This window comes from Diabrotica virgifera, chromosome 6, assembly GCF_917563875.1.
Source record: "Diabrotica virgifera virgifera chromosome 6, PGI_DIABVI_V3a".
In the NCBI taxonomy this organism is placed as follows: domain Eukaryota; kingdom Metazoa; phylum Arthropoda; class Insecta; order Coleoptera; family Chrysomelidae; genus Diabrotica; species Diabrotica virgifera.
This window is the reverse complement of record NC_065448.1, coordinates 19853369-19875966: the sequence shown is the minus strand read 5'-3', so window position 1 is coordinate 19875966 and position 22598 is coordinate 19853369. Positions and strand designations below refer to the sequence as shown.

Below are 22598 nucleotides of genomic sequence, written 5' to 3'. Positions count from 1 at the left end.
TGATGACGTAATCGACTATTTTTTAAATGGGAATAGGGGTCGAATGCTAGCTCATTTGAAAGGTTATTCAATTCCCTATTCAGTAACATAAACATTAACATGATTAATTATACAGGGTGTCCAAAAATTTTTTTTTAATTAAATTAATTGTTTAATTAATAATAAAAAAAAATTTTTGGACACCCTGTATAAATAATGATGTTAATGTTTATATTACTGCATAGAGAATTGAATAACCTTTCAAATGAGCTAGCACACGACCCCTATTCTCATTTAAAAAAATAGTCGATGGATGACACCAGATGGATGACGCCACTAGTACGATATATATGTCAAAAAATCATAATTAAAAAATCGAAGAACTTTTGTATTTTACATTTTTTTTCTAATTCTGTAAATAAAGCAGTTTATAAGGGGGTCAAAATATAGTGAATAACCCTGTACATTCACTGGGGCCGACCGACGTCCCGTCATACAGCTGACCGACTATAATAACTTTTATTTATATTTAATTTAGAATGTGTGTACTGATTTTCAGCCTTAGTAAATGAATTTAATTACCTTCGTAGGAAAGCAACTACTTTGATACCCTCTCAGTAACCCCTGTTCTACGTTTCGCTTGACCGACCGCAGTATGTTTCTCTACCTACACAATCACAGTAATCAACTGTGAAAAATTTAGCTTTAGTAAATTCAAAGAGATTTTTCAGCGCTGCCTTTCCGTCTATTAGTTATAGGTGTTATAGTCAAACCTCAAAGCTCCGGCGCTCCTAGGTTTGACTAGTTAATCCAAAGACTTCTTATTCTAATACCAAATAAATTTCATTTTCGGCTTTTGTCTGAAGAATTTTCGTCAAACTTTCGCCAATCGTTTCTCGTCGCTCTAGTCGATTATATTTCTTTCTAGGTTTAACTGAAAAGTTAGGAACTTGAAGGTTGGACTAAAAACACCCCCGTATAGCGAAAATGGACCTTACTTCAAAGTTTGCCCAAAGGCTTTGGTCAAATCTAGGATAAAAATTAGTCATACCGGGAAAAGACTGTATATCGACCCTTTTTGTTATCGACTATAACATAGACACAACTATACACATAACAGGGACACAATCTAAACTGACAACTTCTGACAATAAAATTATGTCCACAAAGTTATACCGGGTGGTGAATTGGAAAACGGGCCATAGGAAACTCAATGTAAAATTCTAAACTATTGAATTCCTGATTCCCTAATTATTTTACATCAAAAGACATTAGAAACTATTTGTAGAGGATTGAAATCTGTATTGAAAACAACTGTTAAAATTGTTCTACGAATTAAACATATTCCAAAATTTTGTAAAAATTTAATACATTTTTCAGTTTTCAGCCCAAAATTAGGCCACACACAGTGCAATAATGTGTCACAATGAAGCTATTATTTTCACATTTTTGAACTGTCAATATTTTTATCTTATCATTTATTATTTTAAAACAATACATGATGTATACAATGATGTTAATACAATACAATGATAAGATACCCTCAGTTGCGGAGAAAGTATTAATAGTAAAGATTTTTTTATTCAGTCAATGGTGTGAGCACTGTCAGTTAAATAGTAACGTGTGGCCTAACTTTTACACACATACCTACTGTGTCAAATGTATTATATTTTTCAATTTTTGGAATGTGTTTAAATCGTAGAACAATTTTACCTTTTAATTTTAATACAGATTTCAATCCTCTACAAATATTCTCTCATGACTTTTGATGTAAAATAATTAGAGAAGCAGGAATTCAATACTTTAGAATTTTACATTGAGTTCCCTATGGCCCGTTTTACGATTCACCACCCGGCATGTAATATTCACTGGTAGGAGAACTTATTTAAATACACGATTAATTATTTGTTTAAAGTTGCAAATTTGTTGTGTGAATATTGTGTAGTCATGAATTTGCAAAATATTAATTATTTTCAGTTGCTATCAATAATTAAAACCTATCCAATTTCTCTTATACAGAGTGTTCTTTAATTACCATAACAATATTGACTTTTGGCGATAGTAAAACCGATGAATAACGTTGGTTGACACCTCTCAGTAGTGGTAAATGTTTATTCCTTTAGTAGTTTTATTAAATACTTCGTATTATTCCATAAATTTGGGTTGTAATAGCTAATTCGTCGGTCATAACTCTCATTCTGCTTCCCATTTACACCTCGAATTTGCGTCAAATAGTGTGACAGCTGTCAACTGTCACTTGTCATATTTACAATGACGTCAGTGAGAACGGTTTTTAATGCTATTTAAATCCAAAACTTTCCCGGTGTTTAGTAACCAGTGAACATTTTAGAACCAATGTGTTCCTTGGGTGCATTTTGTGGAACAGATATTGACGTCCAGTAGAGGAAATCCTATACCAAATAAGATATTTTTAAACAATGATAAGTAATTCAAAATCCCACCAAAAAGATCATAATATCGAAGTAGTTTTATTTAAAACTATACCAGGCGTTTAAGCCGATTTCAAAATTAATGTTGGACTAAAAAATTGTCCAGTATTTCTTGTAGAAAGTTCACAAAAGAAAATTAAAAAAGGAAACAACTAAGTTGGCAGAAAAAGTTGATATAATTACTGGAAATTTCTTACAGGCAGTTCAGAACAAAAAAAAAATGATGCGACTTAAGAGAGGTCTTTCTTGTTGACAAACCGTTTGTTTTAATGTTTTGATATTTTGAAATTTTGATAAATTCAGCAACTTTTTCTAATATTTTCAATATTGATCTGAAACTATTTTAATCTTTTGCAAAATCATTTATAAATATATCATTGCCCAGAAGTAATAGCGTCCTTCTGAATGCTAGATGATAAATTATTATTTTTTATAAAATTTTATTTAAAAAAATTGAGGATTTGATATTGACTACAAGTTAAAAATCTTTGCTGTTTCTTGCTTTATTCAGAGGGTTGCTGTGATGAATTCGCATTTAAAAATGTATTATTTAATATTTATGATATTATAAATTATGATCACTATAAAGATTTGTTGCAAAGAATGGAAATATGGAAGACTGGATATAGGCATCATAGTTACCTGGAAGTTTTGGTTAAATAAAGACTAAAATTTAAATTTTTTCTTTAAGGGTAGTTTTTAAGGGTTGAAAAATAATTACATATTATAAAATACATTCCGATATGATAAACAAATCTTTTTTTACGATACTTAAACATGATTAAGATTAATAATAATTAATAAGATTAAAAATGGTAGTTTTCAGCCCTTAAAAACAAAAACCACACATTTTAATCATATATGATTAAATGATTTTTTTATATATCGACGGTTGAAAGATAAAAGGTTGTAATCCACAAATCAACACATCAACTTTTTTCAGGAAGTAGAAAAAACGCTCCATTTAAGTAATTTTATGAGGAATTAACCTAATATTTTTTTCATTAATTTATAGATGAAATTGTAGATCTACAAATGAATGAAAAAAATTATTAGGGTAATTCCTCATAAAATTACTTAAATGGAGCGTTTTTTCTACTTCCTGAAAAAAGTTGATTTGTGGGTTACAACCTTTTACCTTTCAACCGTCGCGATATAATTTACTCAATTTTCTTAGTCCCTCCTAACTACCTGACATGGGTCATATTACTTGAAAAATGCCTACAGTTGCTTATTTTTAACATATTTTTTTCCATTCTTTACAGTGAAAAATACTTGCAATAAGTGACAAGATATATAAAAATATAACGTTTGTGTTATGTTTATGTTAGTTTTAGAAAAAATATACCTCACTCTATTTAATTTATTATAAACCAGCTTGGAAAGTAAAAAGGTTGTTTGTCGAACAACTATAGTTTGTACATGCCTGTTTCAGCTAGAAATATGAGTGATCGAGGTTAATTTTATAGGTATTTATTTTCAACTCCTGTGAGCTTATTGTTATCCATTGATGCATTCTATAATTATATATACATAATTAATTTGAAGCCAAGAAAAAACGCGCCGAAACAGTTTCATGTGAATAGATCCTGATGCTTGCCTACAGAAGGTATGAATGACTCGCCCCCTACTCTCTCCAGCCTTTATTACAGATATACAGAAATATCTGAAATCGCGAAGGTCGCTAACGTAGCAAATCAAGGAGAGGAGACTTCAGTTGAACGCGTTGGTGCAAAAAGTAAACATCCATTTAAAATGCATTGGACACGAAATCAGTGGTTTTACGACATTGTTAGATAAAATCGTCGAATGGTTGTGTAGTTAGAATGTATTTAATATATTTTTTAATAAACATTAATATTACAAGTGTCTTGAAAAATAGGACACTCAGTGCACAATCCCGTAAAATTAAACACAATGTTTTAAAATTTTAAAACCAACAGATAACAAATAAAAAGCCGAAAACCCTTTGAAATCCGATTGATCTGACAACGTCGCGTAACCAACGTTTTCGATCGGTCTGACCTTGGCAGTTTCAGATAGTTCTGTCTACTTATACACATTATGCATTAGCTAGCCAATCTGACATTGTCATATTTGCAGAACGTTGCCGTATCTTCGAAATAGTAGAAATTGTATGAAACTTATTGTCAATACCTTTAAGTTTGTTCATTAATACATACTTTTATGTCTGTTGTTGACTCACAATTTGTGGAGTTCGACTATTTAGTGCAGCGCAGCATATACGTAGTTGGTGCAGCTTTTTCGTCTGTTAGTGGAAGGAAGTCTGTCATGTGTTCTTCTGTTAATAGTCTGGGCTGATTATCGGAGAATAGGCCATTTTTGGGAAAGATTATTTACCAGCAATTTTATTGCTGGAATCGAATTATAAGATCCTATATATTAATAATATAGGTATGCAAAGTTCTCAGATAGTGTGCTACTTTTTCTATTAACAAAATGGCGCCCGAAAATCGTGTTTTTTCAATTATTTTTATAACTCCGAAGATTTTAACTTTACAACAAAAACACCCAAATAAAAATTCACCGTGATTAAATTCTGCATAGAGACGTGTTTTTCCCGATCTGCTCCGATGAAAATTTTCCTCTGAAAATGCGGATTTTTCCAACAAAATCTTTAATTTTCAAAGAAAGTTTTAGATAAGTAATTATCTACCAATAATTAAATAATTTGGTGACTTAAAAGCCTTCTTGGTTTAGATCAGCGTTTCCCAACCGGTGGGTCGCGACCCACTAGTGGGTCGCGGACAGATTTAAGGTGGGTCGCGGCGTGGTTCTTACAGTAGCTAAGTAGCGTACAGAGTACAGAATAGCGTATCATCATGGGTGAGGGATGGGTCGCGAATATGAAAAAACATCAGAAGGTGGGTCGCCAGACATAAAAGGTTGGGAACCACTGGTTTAGATTATAGTTCCAGAAGCTGGTGAAAATTAAACTAATATTTTAGCAACAATTCAATTGTTAATTAATAATTTACGGTCGCAATAATATCCAAAATAATTATGATACACTGATCAAACTTTGAAATCTTATAAAGATGAGTTGCCTATTTAACATTTTGTCGACAAAATATAATTTTTTCATTTTTTGCATTATCTTTAAATGTTTAAAAAAAAATAGTTATAAACAAATTAACGTTTCTCAGAAAGTTTTTATTATATTATAATTTAAAAAAATAGCTAAATGCGTATTTCAAATATCTTGAAAATGAATGCTTTAAAACTTTTTTGCAACCATTTGCAAAAAAGTTATGAAACAGCAAAGTAAACATACTATCACTACGGTGTTTATAATTTTTTTTAATTCTTTCAAAGCGTAGAAGTGAGTTTAAAGTACAAGCTAATTATTTACAAAAAAAATATTGATTATCAGTTTAATGGTTATATTTTAATTAAAGATTATAAATATATTTTTTTGTAATTTACACGCGTGAAAGTAGACTAATACAGTACTGTAGCTAAAATTTTCACTCGGAGCGACGACCGGCCGCGCAACGTACACTTTTAACAAATAATGTATGCTGCGTGTCAGTCGCTTCGAGTGAACATTTTAGCTCCGACTCTGTATCAGGCCTACTTTTACGCTAAAAATTACAAAGAAAAAGTATTTTTAATCTTTGATTAAAATATAACCATTGCACTAATTTTTGACATTCTTTGTGAGTAATTAGTTTGTACCGTAGACTCACATTTAAGCTTTGAAACAATTAAAACAAATTATAAACAACGGAGAAATCGTATATTTACTTTGCTGTTTCATAACTTTTTTGCAAATGGTTGTAAAATTTTTTTTAAAGCATTCATTATATGCATGCATTATAAAATACGCATTTTAAGTATTTTTTAAAATTAGAATATAATAAACAATTTCTGAGAAATGTTAATTTGTTTATAACAATTTTTTTAACATTTAAAGATTATGCAAAAAAATGAAAAAATTTATATTTTGTCGACAAAATATTAAATAGGCATCACACCTTTATAATCTTTTTAAGTTTGATCAATGTCTCATGATTATTTTGGTTGTTATTGGGACTGTAAATTGTTAATTAACAATTGAATTGTTGCTAAAATATTCGTTTCATTTTCACCGGCTTCTGAATTTATAATCTATACCAAGAAAGCTTTTATTTCACCAAGCTATATAATTATTGATAAATAATTACTGGCTCAAAAAATTTATTTGAAAATTCGAGATTTTGTTGGGAAAACCCACATTTTCCGAGGAAAATTTTCGTCGGAGCAAATCGGGAAAAACTTGCCACTATGTAGAATTAAATTGGGGTGAATTTTTATTTGAGTGTTTTTGGTGTAAAGCTAAAATCTTCGGAGTTATAGAGCAATAATTGAAAAAAATACGATTTGTCGGCGCCATTTTGTTTATAAAAAAAGTAGCACATTATCTGCGGACTTTGCATACTTATATTAATAATATATAGGATCTTATAATTCGATTCCAGCAATAAAATTGTTGGTAAATAACCTTTCTTTGTACTTTACTAATTAGACCAGCGTATTATAACTATTTTTTTTTCAAAATTTAAAGATTATGCAAAAAAAAAGAAAAATTTATATTTTGTCGATAAAATATTAAATAAGCGTCTCATCTATATAATATTTATAAGTTTGATCAATGTATCATTATTATTTTGGTTATTATTGCGATCATAAATTGTTAATTAACAATTGAATTGTTGCTAAAATATTCGTTTAATTTTCACCGGCTTCTGGAATTACAATCTATACCAAGAAAGATTTGATGTCATTAAGTTATTTTATTATTAATTAATAATTACTTACCTAAAACTTTATTTGAAAATTAGAGTTTTTGTTAGGAAAACCCGCATTTTCCGAGGAAAATTTTCGTCGAAGCAAATCGTGAAAAACAGATCTCTATGCAAAATTTAATTGCGGTGAATTTTTATTTGAGTGTTTTTGTTGTAAACTTATAATCTTCGGAGTTATAGAGCAATAATTGAAAAAAATACGATTTGTCAGCGCCATTTTGTTTATAAAAAAAGTAGCACACTATCTGCGGACTTTGCATACCTATATTATTAATATATAGGATCTTATAATTCGATTCCAGCAATAAAATTGCTGGTAAATAACTTTTCCATGAATTTTGCTAATTAGCCCAGAGTATAACCCAGTTGTTAATCTACTGTGTTTCTAGTCCTTAATTCTTGTCTTCTATATTTAGCAAATATTTTTCATCTGATATTCGTCCTAACCAATATACGTTTTTCATGATAGTGTCATACTAGATTAACTGATTGTTAAATGTTATAAATTGAAAACTAACATAAAGCGAAAAAAAATAGTTTGAGATTTTGTCAAAAATATTTTATTTATATTTTATTTCCGTTGTCCGAGTTTGTTATAATTTAACAACTTAATTGTCTCTCAAATCGCTACTACGCATGCTGCCACCAAGGCCTCTTGGTACATCTGCTTACGCAGAAAAAGTATTGAAAGTTTAAAGGTAGCAATATAATTACTACCTATAATTTTAGCTGGTTAACTTAATTCGTAATCCCCTCTTTAACGGTTTCCCTTTTACATGCTACGCTAATAAAACTACATAATTTATGTAAAACAAGTGATTGAATTAAAATGTAGCTTTATAGAAGAAGATCCGTGTTGAAATGTTTCTGTTGTAACTAAAATAATTGTTTATGTCACCAATAATACTTAGGCACTCAAGAAGATACATTGTGGGACTATTCGGGCTAAACAAATCAAAAGGGAATAGTCTGAATCGTCCCATTTTCAGCAGATTTATTTTTTAAAATTTAAAAGTGTACATTTAATGTGATGTATCATCTGCTGATTGAAGTAATGTATAGTAGAGCCAGCTATATAATATACTCATTAATATTCAGCTCAGTGAGTGCTATTCAGAAAACAGATGCTTCTCCTTCTTCTTTCTTGTATGTAGGCTTTAAAGCCTGTTTCTTCTTCAATATTAGCCTCCTAAATTGTTTAAATTATCGCACCATATTTTTCTTGGTCTCCCAATACTTCTCCGCCATTTTGTTTTTTGCAATTTAGATTTCGGATTTTTAATTAACGACCTCAAAAAAGCCTAATTTCATGCCAATCAAAAAACGCTTTCATATTTTGGCCATCTTTTCGGATTTTTGGACCACTGTGTGTCGTCTGCATAGCATAATATTTGGATTTCTTTGCTCCTCATTCTGTAAAACAGATAGATCCCTTGTTTATGGAATTTCACACCTCGAATAATAGTACCCCGCTGAGCTGAATAGTAATTAGTCTGATAGCTGGTACTGCTGTAATAAAGTATTATTATTCTATAAAATATTATTTTAGGCAAATGTTCAATGTGCTTATGCTTACTTCTTTCAATCCAGTGTTTAAAAGAATAACATTTCAAATGTACAAGTTGTTATTCCATATATATTGCACCCTTTTTGCGGGTTAGAAATATTGTATTGTAAAAATAGTCCTTTGTATTTATATACGTATTATTAGAACAGATCTATATATTTATTTTTTGTAAAGGAAACGGAACTGATAAAATGTAATGGAATGGTTGTAACTCATGTACTTTTAATATGTCAAATAAAATTTTTATTTTAATTCATGTTTCATTTCATATTAACAAGAAAGAAGAAAAATGGTGTTAAGATTCCCATCAAGAAGCATGCCGGCTCTGAATCTCTAGAATTTTCTGAACGACCGAATCGAAGCAGCCGAGAATTGGTTCTGACCACTTATATATCCAGAAAAGACTTGAGGCCGGTTTAGACGTCATTTTGTTGAATGTATTCAATTCGATTTATTCTATTTGTTCCAGGTCCGGTCCGATCTAGAATATTGTTCAGCAGTCGGCGATTACTTGAATATAAGATCAAATTGTAAACATTCATTCATTATTCTGATGTTAAGTGTGCGCGTTTTATATTGTCGAAAATAAATTGTAAATAATAATAGTAGATATAAATTACGTTTTAGTATAACTAGTGATAAATTAAAACAAAGACTAATAAATTAGGTGTTTAAATTAAAATAAAATTAATAATAAATTTAGTAAGAACATTTCAATATAATGAAATATAAATATATCTTGGGAAATTTCGAAGTGGAAATCTAAACGTATATCCAAATAAACGTATTTTCATTGAAAGTTTCATTCCCATTAAATAGTCGATACTATGCATTGCCAGCATTGCAGTGGCAAATTTTCCTCTTGGGGCGGGGGGAGGGGGGGGGGGTTGGGTTAGCTTCGGCACCGAAATTATTGTTTGTGAAAGAAAAGTTACATTTTCCTACTATTTTTTGTATATTTTTATATGCCCTTTTTAGCCCCAAAAACCCCCCTGGGTGCACCACTGTTGCATTGGGAACATCCTCCCTTTATGCAAGAAAGGAGATAAAAAGAAATGCTCAAATTTACAGAGGCGTATATATTCTAAGAGTAGTGTGCAAAGTATGTATATGAGATAATAATAGGGAACTTGCATAAAATTTTAAATTCGAAAAAAATGTTATAAATCACAACAGAACATAATTTAAAACATGTATCAAAGATAAAAAGTTTTTTTTGTCTTTCGTTTGGCCCCTAAAGACGATTACAAATTCAAATTATACCAGCCAGCCCCAAACGCGTCATGACGTCATCCGGTTATATGTTTACATTCTGCACCAACAAATTGCACCCATTAAGACATTAGTATCGTTCGCGGTAACGATTCCGTACTAGTCCAGGATTACTTCGCATGCGCACTTTAAAAAAGAGCGTTCGCGGTAATCGAGTTCTGAACTGCTAGTCCGGGATTTTGTCAGATTTGTCGTTCGCGGTAACCGAACTACGAGTTCGGAACCAGTCCAACCGATCCTTGGTATCTGAAGCGAACTCGGAGTCCGAATATGCGCAGTAGGAATTTCAAAATACTTACAAACATTTCTATATTGTTTTGTGCTAAACACCTGATTTGTAGCGGTGTTTGCTTTTCATTCTGTGTTTATTTCATTTTCATTTATTTTTAATACTGTGGTTTAACTCAAATGTTTAGAAATTTATTGATTGTGATTGTCAATAAAATCTTTTTTATATACTTTGATGTATAATTTTTACAGTTTAATATGATCGTAAACAAATAAAACATTTTTTTAATATGAAGGTATAATGTACTAAATACTGTGTGTCTCTTTAAAGTTCATTATTTATTTTATTTGTGATACAAAAATAACCAATGTAATGTAAAATGTACTACTTAAAAAATGAATAAAATAACATAGGTAGGTATATCGGGTGTATATCTATGAAATCTTTATTAGACGAGGATACCCTAATATAATATTAATAAACAATCCCTAATATGGACTTTAATATTAAAATATGTAGGTATTAGAAATATTAAAAATACTCCACGTAATTAATAAAAATTATACAATAGGTACCAGTTATCCAGTATAATAGAACAAATTTTTTTCTTAGAAAAAATATTTGGAGAATGTTTTAATATTATGGTCTTGTAGCTTATTAAAGCCACTAAAACGTATAACGTATAACAATAAAATATTTTATTAAACCATGCCTATTCATACTATAAACATATATCTGGTTGATCTGATCTAGTAAAATGTTCACGCAAATCTGAATTAAAATAACAAATTCGTCAAAATAAGATGGATATTCTCCTTTTCATGAACATTTTTCAGTGCGTCACAAATTATAGAAAAAAAGGTAAGTCCGTGATAATACACATTTATGACATTTATTCTAACGTGACATTTTAGTTAAATCTGACAGTTGTCAAATTTTATTTTCAATTTGGAATAAAACCAAATCAATTGTGTCTATTGCATTTATAAAATGGTATTTTCTTTTATTTGTATAGTCTTATAAATTGTACAGATTATATTGATAATAGTATTATTTTATTTAATAAATAATTCTTTTTTGATTATGGCGCCATCTATTGACAACTAGAATAATCACCAAACTAGAATAATTACCAAAGTATTCACAGACGTGCCTTTTTTTCTGTCACATACAATTTAATGCGTTAGAGAGAAATCGAAAAACTGTGACGCACTGAAAGATGATCATGAGAAAAAGAATACATAAAAACTAGGTTATGATAGTGTTAGGACTAGTTCTAAATTCGTTCGCGGTGTAAATCAATCCTGAACTGATTCTGAACCGCGCTTGCGTACAACCCGAGTACTAAGAGAATTCGTAACTAGTCCTGGACTTGTCCAGGATTGTTACCGCGAACGAAGCTATTATAAACGTCAGTAGAAAATCAGAGACATGTAAAGAGAATAGACTTGGCTAGGGATATGCCACTCAATGCATCGGGGTGTAACGTCGATATCAAGTACGGTGGTCTAGCTATCTTTGTCTGTCGTGCGAGTGTGAGCGTATCTACTAAGAGGTAGGAGTAACGGAACGACAGAAACATAGAGGCGGCGGCCATCATATGCTAGAGAGAGAAAGTTAAGCTCCGATAGAGAGAGATAGATAGACCACCGACTAAAACTGCTCCGCGTTACGCTATTTTTCGGAGTTGGCCAAATCTATGTGTATAGGGCTTTTCATCGATTCTCATTTGTTTCGAGCTTCTGTCATGTGTCACATAATATTAATATATCTACGTCATACACGTCTTTGGTTTGTATAATTGGTATATGCCAATAACGTATGACGTAGATATATTAATATTATGTGACACATGACAGAAGCTCGAAACAAATGACTGTGAATGAAAAGCCCTATAAGATCTTTATTGTAGAAAATACAGTCATGTGACGTCACAGGTGTTTTTGATCGTTTGAAATATTCATAGAAAACTTGTAATTTCACAAAAGGGTTTTATTTTTCATAGTAAACCTTTTTTCCTTTCCTTCAAAAACTGTATCAAACTCCAATCTCAACAAACTTGTATATATTATTACAATGACATACGATAAATGTCATTAGAATATAAATATTTTTCCCTTATTGCGCGACGATGAGCTGGCCAAATACCCAAGTAGGTGGAGGCCAATAAACTAAAGAAGGAGAAGAAGGATATACCTAAATATAACCATAATCATAACTATAAGGGCCGGTTGTTCGAACGCTAATCAACAATGATCATTATCAAATAATTAATTACTGTCAATGTCAACTTTGTTTGGGTTGTTAAAAAGTCTGTGGAGTCTATTATCAATTAATATAACAATAATTATTAACATAATTAATAATAAATCTCATAATTGTAATTAATTATTTTTTCAGCAACCCAAACAAAGTTGACATTGACAGTTTTGGTGACAGTAATTAAATATTTGATAATGATCATTATTGATTAGCGTTCGAACAACCGGCCCTAAATATAATAAAACTATGTGACGTCACGGGTTGTTTGAACTATTTTATACCGCAGAAGACTTTAAATTTGTATTTCTAAGTTATTACGAGTTTTTGAAGCGTGAAATTTTGGAAATCTCATTTTTAAACAACACTGAACATTATTATGTAATAAAAAAAATGTGCAAGTTCCCTATTCTCGAAAAAAGATGAAGATAGGTTGACAAAACATATATTTGGTAATCAATGCAGCTTCAGACCAGGAAGGAGTACAACATATTTAATATTCGCTATACGACAGCTATCCGAGAAAGCACTATATTACAATTAGTCCATGTGGTGAGACCGCTCCCGTCTGGAAAAATTTCTGATTCGGTTTCTTTGTGGATTCCTATTCAAAAATGTCCCTTTTAAATTTAAACAAATCTGAAGGGTGCCGGGCGGAATTTTTTGGCAGAAATTGTTAAAACAATTTTTTTAAACAAATACAAAAGATCACGTTTTTTGCTCCGAAACATATATTTTTAAGTTTTGTGGGTCATTCTGAACAAGAAAGGTATCTTGTAAATTTTCTCAGAAATTGATAGTTTTCGAGTTATAGGCGATTTAAAATCGGAAAAATGCGAAAATACGCATTTTCGAGGCTTAAGAACTCATATTTAAATTAGTATTTTTGAGGTTGCCTGATACTTAGATTGAAGACTGAACATTCAGCTTCAAGATTCTGAAGACGGATCGTGTCTAACTTTAATTTATACCGTTATTTTTTAATTGTTAAATATGCGTCTTTATCCGATTTTTTGCCGGTGCGGCGCGCTCCATTTAAAAAATCTCCTATTTTCCTCCGAAAAATATTTTTTCTAGATTCTTTGGGACATTCTAAATTCTAAAAGTTAATAGTTTTAAAGTTATAAACGATTTAAAATCCGAAAATGCGTTTTTTTGTCATTTTTCAGATTTTAAATCGCTTATAACTTAAAAACTATTAACTTTTGAGAAAAATGGCAAGAAACTTATTTTATTTAGAATATCACAAAGAATCTAGAAAAAATATTTTTCGGAGGAAAATAGGAGATTTTTGAAATGGAGCGCGCCGCACCGGCAAACAAATCGGATAAACACGCATATTTAACAATTAAAAAACAACGGTATAAATTAAAGTTAGACGCGATCACTCTTCAGAATCTTAAAGCTGAATGTTTAGTCTTCAATCTAAGTATCCGGCAATCTCAAAAATACTAATTTAAATATGAGTTTTTAAGCCTCGAAAATGCGTATTTTCGCATTTTTCAGATTTTAAAACGCCTATAACTCCAAAACTATCAATTTCTGAGAAAAATTACAAGATACCTTTCTTGTTTAGATTGAGTCAAAAAATCTAAAAATATATGTTCCAGAGCAAAAAAACATGATGTTTTGTATTTGTTTAAAAAAATTGTTTAAACAATTTCTGCCCAAAAATTCCGCCCGGCACCCTTCAGATTTGTTTAAAGGGGACATTTTTGAATATGAATCCACAAAGAAACCGAATCAGAAATTTTTTCAGACGGGAGCGGTCTCACCACATGGACTAAATGATAAACTATATTTCGGTTTTGTCGATCTTCAAAAAGCCTTTTTTGAAAAACTGCATCAACATCAATAAACATTCAAAAATTAGGCTGTTTATTTGCCAGCTCAGAGACAATTCTTAATGGATATTAAGGATTGTGTGATTGTATTACTTTTTTATTTAATTAGTTCTGCTAAATGTTTAATTTCTTATCTAATTGCGACTTGTAAAATTATTTACGGTACAAATTGTTTAATTATATTTTTCGAATCCGAACTTAAATAACCAAGACCAAGAAGTTCAAATCACAGTTGACTAAAAAGAAGAATCTGACAACTGTCAAATATATTGTTTTCTCGTGTTTTGGTGTTTTTAAATTTTATAGACTAATATTTTATTAATTTCGGAAAAATAGTGAAAAATGGCCGGTGTATTGTTTGAAGATATATTTAATGTAAAAGATATCGACCCAGAAGGTAAAAAATTCGACAGAGGTAAGTCTTCAGCAGCTTTTATGCGCATTTACAGGTTATGTTATGCAGTATTCTAGAACAAGAATTTTTCAAAATATTTTTGAAAGTCGTAATTATAATTTTAGAATACTTTTCTGTACAAAAAGTATACATACTTTTATTGTTGTTAAGAACACAAAGGTTAAGAGAATACATAGTCTCACCCTCACCTCATAGTGTTTACAAGTTAAAAATATCTTGTTATTGATTGCTGCATAGAATTAACTTTTCTGTTAAAATGGCATTAATTACTGCGTAATTACAGTACTAAAAGAAAAAATATCTTTGATTTGTGTATACCTATTACCGTACAGTTCTTATTTTACAAAATGTTACTTCTTTCCAAGAAACATTTCATAATGTTGTCCAAATCTTAAATCTTTTGAAGGGCTGATAAATGTGTTAAAATCTTTGTTGTTTTCACCATGGGTAACAATTAACCTAAAGGGTAGACATATTGAGTTAAAATTTAATATGGTTGAATCTGCCATAAGAAGTAAATTTCAAATAATTTTTTGATTGGACTTCTGTATGAGCTTTCGTAACGTTCGGTTGTGTGACAGTTCAGTGTGGAAGTGATAATTCAAAAAAAACGCAGGCGGCAAAAACAAAATAGGAACTACATAATAGAGGTAACTAACAAATTTCCTATCTGTTGAATTCCTAAATTTCCTGTACTTTCTTTGAATAAAATAAATTATACATTATCTAGTTAGGTAAAAAAGAGACAGCTTTGCATTACACGGTTAATTATGGGGGATACTACCGGGGGGGCTAACCCCCCCGGTGATGAGGAGATGTTAGATAATATAGAAAACACTGAAAAGAATAGTAGTTTAAATAATACACCATTACTTGATAGCAATGCTAATTCAATCACTAATAATAACAATGAAATAAAAAAAGGAAAAAAACATTTCTATTATCAGTACACTGATACCGGTCCCTTTGAGGTATTTATGGAGTCAAAAGGCGATAACGTCGGTAATTATAGTTTTTTGAAATTAGCAAAATACATAAATGACAAAAAAATCGAGAATGTACTTAAACTTAGCAAAAAAGGAAAAAACCGAATTAGCGTTGCTTTCAAGAAATGGGAGGATGCTAATAAATTTGTTTTAAATGACGTGGTCAGAAATGATGGATATGAATTGTTTATTCCGGCAAATAACGTAACATGTAGGGGAGTCGTTAATAATGTAGATACTAGTATATCGGATGCAGATCTAATCAAATTTTCGGGATTGGCTTCGGCCAACATTAAAGTACTAGAAATAAGACGATTTAAACGGAAGTCTAAATATGACACGGAGAAATATATTGATACAGAAACGGTCGCATTTACCTTTTCGGGAAAAGTAATCCCGAAGGAAGTGAATATATATGGGATCCCTTTTAGGGTAAAACCATACATGATACCAGTGGTTCAATGTTATCGGTGTTTTCTTTTTGGACACACAAAAAATCTTTGTAGAGGGGGAGAAAAATGCAAAAACTGCGCGGAAAAAATACATGAAGGGGACTGTTCGATGAAATGTTTACATTGTAATAGCAGCTTTCATATAAGTACCTATGAGGAGTGTCCAGAGTATGTGAGACAGCGGAATATTAAGGCTGTCATGTCTCTGGACAATCTTTCATACTACGAGGCATGCGAGAGATTTCCTTATGTTTCTACTAGAAAATCGCAAGAGAATAATATATTCAGAATGAGCCAGGAGGAATTCCCAACATTACATAAAACTCAAACAAATAATTTAGAGACAATTCCCATCAATATGCGATGGATAGAAAATGTAAAGAGTAACCCTGAACACCTGTTTAGTAGAAAAATTGAGAATAACTCAAACAAAAATAAAAGAAAGGCTAATGAAACAAATAAGACATACAATAAAGAAGTACACAATCAATATTTATTATCTCCAAATGGGAGAAGCGAAGAGAGAGCTCGTGCAGTAAACAATGAGACTCCTGGATGTTCCCGTACAGAGCAACTAGAGAGGGACACAGAAAAAACACTGAATGCGATATTAAAAAAACTAGATTGGAAACATAAGGAACATATAATCAATTACTTGAACCAGCTATTTATACATGAAAGCTCATCGAATCAAAAGTTGCTAGATTTAGATGGATATCAAGAATCCACTTATTATCCAATGGAACATAAAAAGTTTAAGCAGTAACTATAACAGTCTGAAATATTTCATAAGCGAACATAGACCCAAATTAATTCTATTAAATGAAACTTGGCTAAAAAATAATCATCACTTCTATCTAAGAGGATATGAAATACATAGGTTGGATCGAGGGGATGGTTATGGTGGCCTAGCTACTGTGGTTCATAATAGTCTGGATCACAAAATAGTATATAGGTATAATAATAATGTTAGTAAAATTCAAATTTTAGCAATAAAAATAATAGATTGGGACATTACAGTTATTAACATTTATATCCATCCTAGGGCAAAAATAAATTTAAATAGTTGGGTTGGACGCATAAATAAAATCAGGGGAAATAAAATTTTAATGGGGGATATGAATGCACATAATGCACTTTGGGGAAGTCAAGTGTCTGTTAATGTTAATGGAAGAATAATTGCTGAATCCTTAGAGGATTTGGATCTAGTTTGCTGCAATGATGGGAGACCCACGCGGATTACCCTACCTGGACAGAATGCCTCAGCGGTAGACCTAACACTAATTTCCTCGGAAATTGCAAATATATGCCAATGGGATGTGTTAGAGGATTCTGGAGGCAGTGATCATTTTCCAACTTCTTGCAAAATCGCAATTGTAAATGAAAATATAGTAACACAAAAAAGTCATAAAAGAAATACAAAGAATGTCAATTGGGAGAATTATGCTTCAAAAATGGAAGACTTGATGAAGAATGGGTGTGAAGACTATAATTCATTTACACAAATTATGGAAATGGTGAGTGATGAGGAAATACCTCTCTTGAAAACAGAAAAATCTATAAGAAAAAAGAAAAGCCCTCCCTGGTGGGATAAGGAATGCTCTAATTTAATAAAAACAAGAAAAGAAAAAATTAAAAAATATAAGGAAGAAGCAAGCAATGAAAATTATATTGAAATCAAAAAAATATTTGCATACAGTAAAAAAATATTTAAAACAAAAAAAAGAAATAGCTTCAAAAGCTTTTGCAATGGATTGACAAGGGACACTCCTCTATCTGAAATATGGCGAACAGTTAAGCTATTCTCCACATATCAAAATGCTGTAATCCCTGCTAAACTTCCCAACAAAAACATAGCTCAGAACATATTAAATAATTTGGCAATTGACATAACAGATCCTGAGTTCACGGTTACCCTAACTAACGAGGATGTGGAGGACATTTCAAGGCAAGAAATAATAAGTGCCATAAATAAAAAGGATAAGGCTACTGGCTTAGATCTTGTAACATATAGCATGATAAACAGACTTCCCCTGGTGGCGCTAGATGCATTGTCAAAAATATTTAATCAAATAGTTAAAAGAAACACAGGTTTTCCACAAGAATGGAAAAACACCCTTGTCATTCCCTTTTTAAAACCCAATAGAGACCCTTTATGTGAGGATAATTATAGAAACATAGCTCTAGAGTCATGTGTAGGCAAAATTTTGCAAAATATAATTAAATTAAGAATAGAACAAATAACGGAAAAAAAATCGATACTAAGCCCTAAGCAGTTAGGTTTCAGAAGAAACAAAGGGTGCAACGATAACTTAGCTTTAACAATTAATTATATTAGAACTGGATTTAGTAAAAATTTAAATACAATTGGAATTTTTTTGGATATCAGTAGGGCATATGATACAGTCAATATATATTTGCTATATAAATACTTATTAAAGTATGACATCCCAATAACTTATGCAAACTTGATCTTGCAATTTTTGCTCAACAGAAATATCTACGTTAAAGACAAATCAAATAATATATTAGGCCCAATGCAAGCATCCACTGGATTGCCTCAAGGGTCTCCACTCAGTCCAATATTATTTAATCTCTATACTAGATCCCTACATGATTTAATAAACCATGAGATGGAGTGTTTTCAATATGCAGATGATTTTGTAATTCTGGTGCAAGGATCTGATATATACAAGCTAATTAATTCCTTAAATACCCATATAATAAATTTACAGGAGTGGTTTGAGAAACACAACTTTAAAATTTCAGCACACAAATCAAAAGCAATAATATTTAGAAAAAGAAGTCAGGCTTATAACTTCCCACATTTGATATATCAAAATATGGAAATTCCATGGAAAAATGAAATAAAGTATCTGGGATTTCATTTACAGTGCAATTTGAATATGACAATTCAAATTAACGACATGATAACTAAAGCAAACAAAGGAATAAATGTCATGAGAGCAATTTGTGGTACAAAATGGGGAGCTGACCCGAACATTCTTTTGAGTTTATACAAAGGAATAGTTAGATCTCATTTAGATTACGCAGCCAATCTTTTAAACCCCTGCAGTAAAAGTTTGATGATGAGGTTGGAACAAGTACAGAATGTTGCCTTGAGAATCGTAACGGGTTGTCTACGTTCTACACCCATCTTAATATTGCAAGCAGAATGTTCAGTAACAACGTTACAAGTTAGAAGGGAGATACTAGCACATAAATATATACTCAAACAAATGCCGGAAAAAAACAATATCATAGTAAAGAGTCTAAATAAGCTAAACGAAGCAATAAATGCAAACAATAGATTCTGGAGGAACAAGGTCATACCAGATTACTCACTAGCATATACAAATATACTCAAAAAAACAAAAAACATAATTAGATATAAAATCAATCCGATATATGAGGTAGAAAGAAAAACTCTTCTATACCCCATTACAATTAAAAGTCTAGAATTTGAAAAATATGAAATTGAATCGAACGAAAGGTTCATAGCTAAATATGGTGGAATATATAATAATCATACCCACGTATATACAGATGGATCAATAGACCCACAAACAAATCAATCGGGATTTGGAATTTACATCCCAAGCATCAATTATAAATATTCGTCACGACTCCATAACTACACACAAATCTGCACAACTGAAATAATAGCGGTATACAAAGCCATGTCGGTATGTATTGAAAAGGAAATCATGAAAGCAGTGATCTTTGTAGATTCAAAAAGTGCCTTATCCAAAATATCTAGTCACAAATGGGACCAAATGGATTATGTAACTATAATGACCAAAAAACTACTGGTAGATGCAAATAATATGGGATTTTCAATAGGATTAGAATGGGTACCGGGACATCAGGGGATTAAAGGCAACGAGGTGGCAGATAGCTTGGCCAATATTGGGAGAGAATTAAGAGTACCATATGATGTAAAAAACATCAGCACAGATATCTTTTGTGTTACAAAAAAGAACATCTTGACTCAATTTTACAATAACTGGTATTCCCAAATTAAAGGTAAATATCCGGACTATTATGGACTGCAGGATAGTTTCCCTATAAAACCTTGGTATAACAAATGTGGATATTTGGGTAGGAACAATATTACTAACCTTAATCGTTTACGAAGTGGACATTGCAAAACTCCTTGTTATCTCCACAAAATAGGCAAAACGGAAACACCGATATGCGAATGCGGTACTATGGGAACATTGGTACACATCATCTTTGAGTGCCCCATAAATAAACATAAAGATATGGATTTGTATCTAGAACTAATAAAAGCTGGAATAGACAGTCCAATATCTTTACAGAGCATTTTATATAAACCCTCGAATAAAGTTATTAAGATAATCAATAAATTTATCAAATTTTTTCAAGTAGATCTATAGAATTTTCAAAAAATAATAATAATAACAATAACAATAAATAAATACTTCAGAAAATACAGGGAATCTCCTAAAATGTCAAAAATTATATTGGTATCCTTAAAATCCTTAATCCTAACCGAAGGTAGCCAGCCCTAAACCTATGTGAAAATGTTTGGAAGCTACCCCCAAACGAGAAAAGTCTTAAGTTAACCTTAAATGTTGTAACACTTTTCCCCCTCTATCTACAGAAAAACAAAAACAAGAAGGACAAGGACCACATAGGACCAAAAAAAAAATAGATCTGAAGTTGACAGGACACCTGGTTGTGCATTGCCTTGAGCAAGACGCGCATAACCAATAACATGTACTGGGTAAATGATTAAAAAAAAATCGAAACCCAAAAAAAAAGGAAGAAGAAGAAGAAGAATCTGCCATAAAAAAGACCTAGGCAGACACTAAGTTTAGCGTTTGGTGTGGAAGTGAGGACAAAAATACTCAATTGGCTTTGTTGCCTCTCTTATTCTACAGTTCTATTATGTCATGTACCTTTTATGCATATTAACACCATCAAGACATATGAGTGTGCTTTTGAGGTCCCCTAGAGGTATTAGTTTTCTTATATTAATGAGTTTTTTGCACAGTAGGCAAATTGTACCACTGCCATAGTTTCAGAGAAAAAGTATTTCTATAATTTCATATTTGTTTTAAACTTACACTTGCTTCATAGGGAACTTGCATAAAAATTTAAATTCGAAAAAAATGTTATAAATCACAACAGAACATAATTTAAAACATGCGCACCCTCAGTAATATAGAGGCACAATTCAAAAAAGTAGATTTTTTGGAAATGACGTTTAAAGATTCTGGTTTCCAAAATTACAGCTATTTTTTCATTATTATTATATTTAAGTTATAAATGTGAAATTTGGCAAATTTATTATTGGTAATAATTGCACTATAAATAGCAATGAGAAAAAAAATTAATATAAATAAATTCCATTAATTACATGTAATTGAAAAAATACTTTCAAGTTAGTTCCATATAGTACAAAAAAAAGAATGTGTGTGTACTTTGTACGCACGTAAGAAGTTATACTTCTATTATAATATAATTTCAACGAAATAAATATACCTACTTAACAGTTACAATACAAAAAAATAACAATAATTACCAAAATTTAACCAAACTTAACAATGCCAAATATTAAAAAAAAAAACGAAAAAAGTATGAATCGTCCGGGAATTGAACCCGCAACCTTGCGAATTCTCAATTTCTTGTCTAATACTCTACCAACAAGACCATCAAGGCACATACTATTAACGTGTCAGATATACATATTTACACATCACGGTGACAAGTGAAATATAAAAATAGATGTTTTATTATTTTACGCCCAAGGAAGACAAATCCAAAGACACAAAATTATAATAAAAATCTTTTAAACCACATTTTTCAAATGGCGCAAGTTGTATTATTAATATTAATGTTAATAAATGAAATATAAATATTTTGACTATACCATATATACCATAAAAAATACGTAATTATAAAAATGCCACAAGGAAATAGCTTCAGAACAACATTAAATATTTTGACGTTTCTCAATTTGACAATATCATAACAAAATTTGATCTACTATTTTTAAAACACTTACCAGTGTAAGATCCTTTAGCTTTGAATAAGCGAGATCGTAGATCGTCCCGGTTGATTGTTGTTATCCACAGTTCTCTACGGTTTCGAGTTAATAGGTTTTTTATCAGTAATTTTGCGGCACTCATACTAGTCACAGTTTGATGGGCTTTCACATTGACATGCAACAATCATCTCTTCTATGTTAATAAGTCCAAAAATATAATATGAAAACTATTTAAAAAGGCAGTATAACCATTAACTAACTTTTTGTTTGTTGTTTCTCTTCCTACAAATTTTAAAACGCAACAACCATACATAACCAAAC

General features: G+C 30.9%; 1 protein-coding gene and 1 long non-coding RNA gene across 2 annotated transcripts in view; both read left to right on the top strand.

Moving 5' to 3' along the window:
• The first annotated feature begins 14636 nt into the window (after positions 1-14636).
• Positions 14637-22598, top strand: part of LOC114330318 (DNA-directed RNA polymerases I, II, and III subunit RPABC3) — a 295889-nt gene continuing 287927 nt past the window's right edge. Inside the window, exon 1 of the mRNA XM_028279642.2 lies at positions 14637-14823. Within this exon, the coding sequence (XP_028135443.1) occupies positions 14751-14823 (73 nt within the window). The 5' untranslated portion in view covers positions 14637-14750. The remainder of the gene's footprint in view (positions 14824-22598) is intronic.
• On the top strand, positions 14937-21049 carry LOC126887084 (uncharacterized). Its single transcript, XR_007698953.1, has 2 exons — positions 14937-15473; positions 20889-21049. It is a non-coding gene; the product is annotated as an uncharacterized LOC126887084 (long non-coding RNA).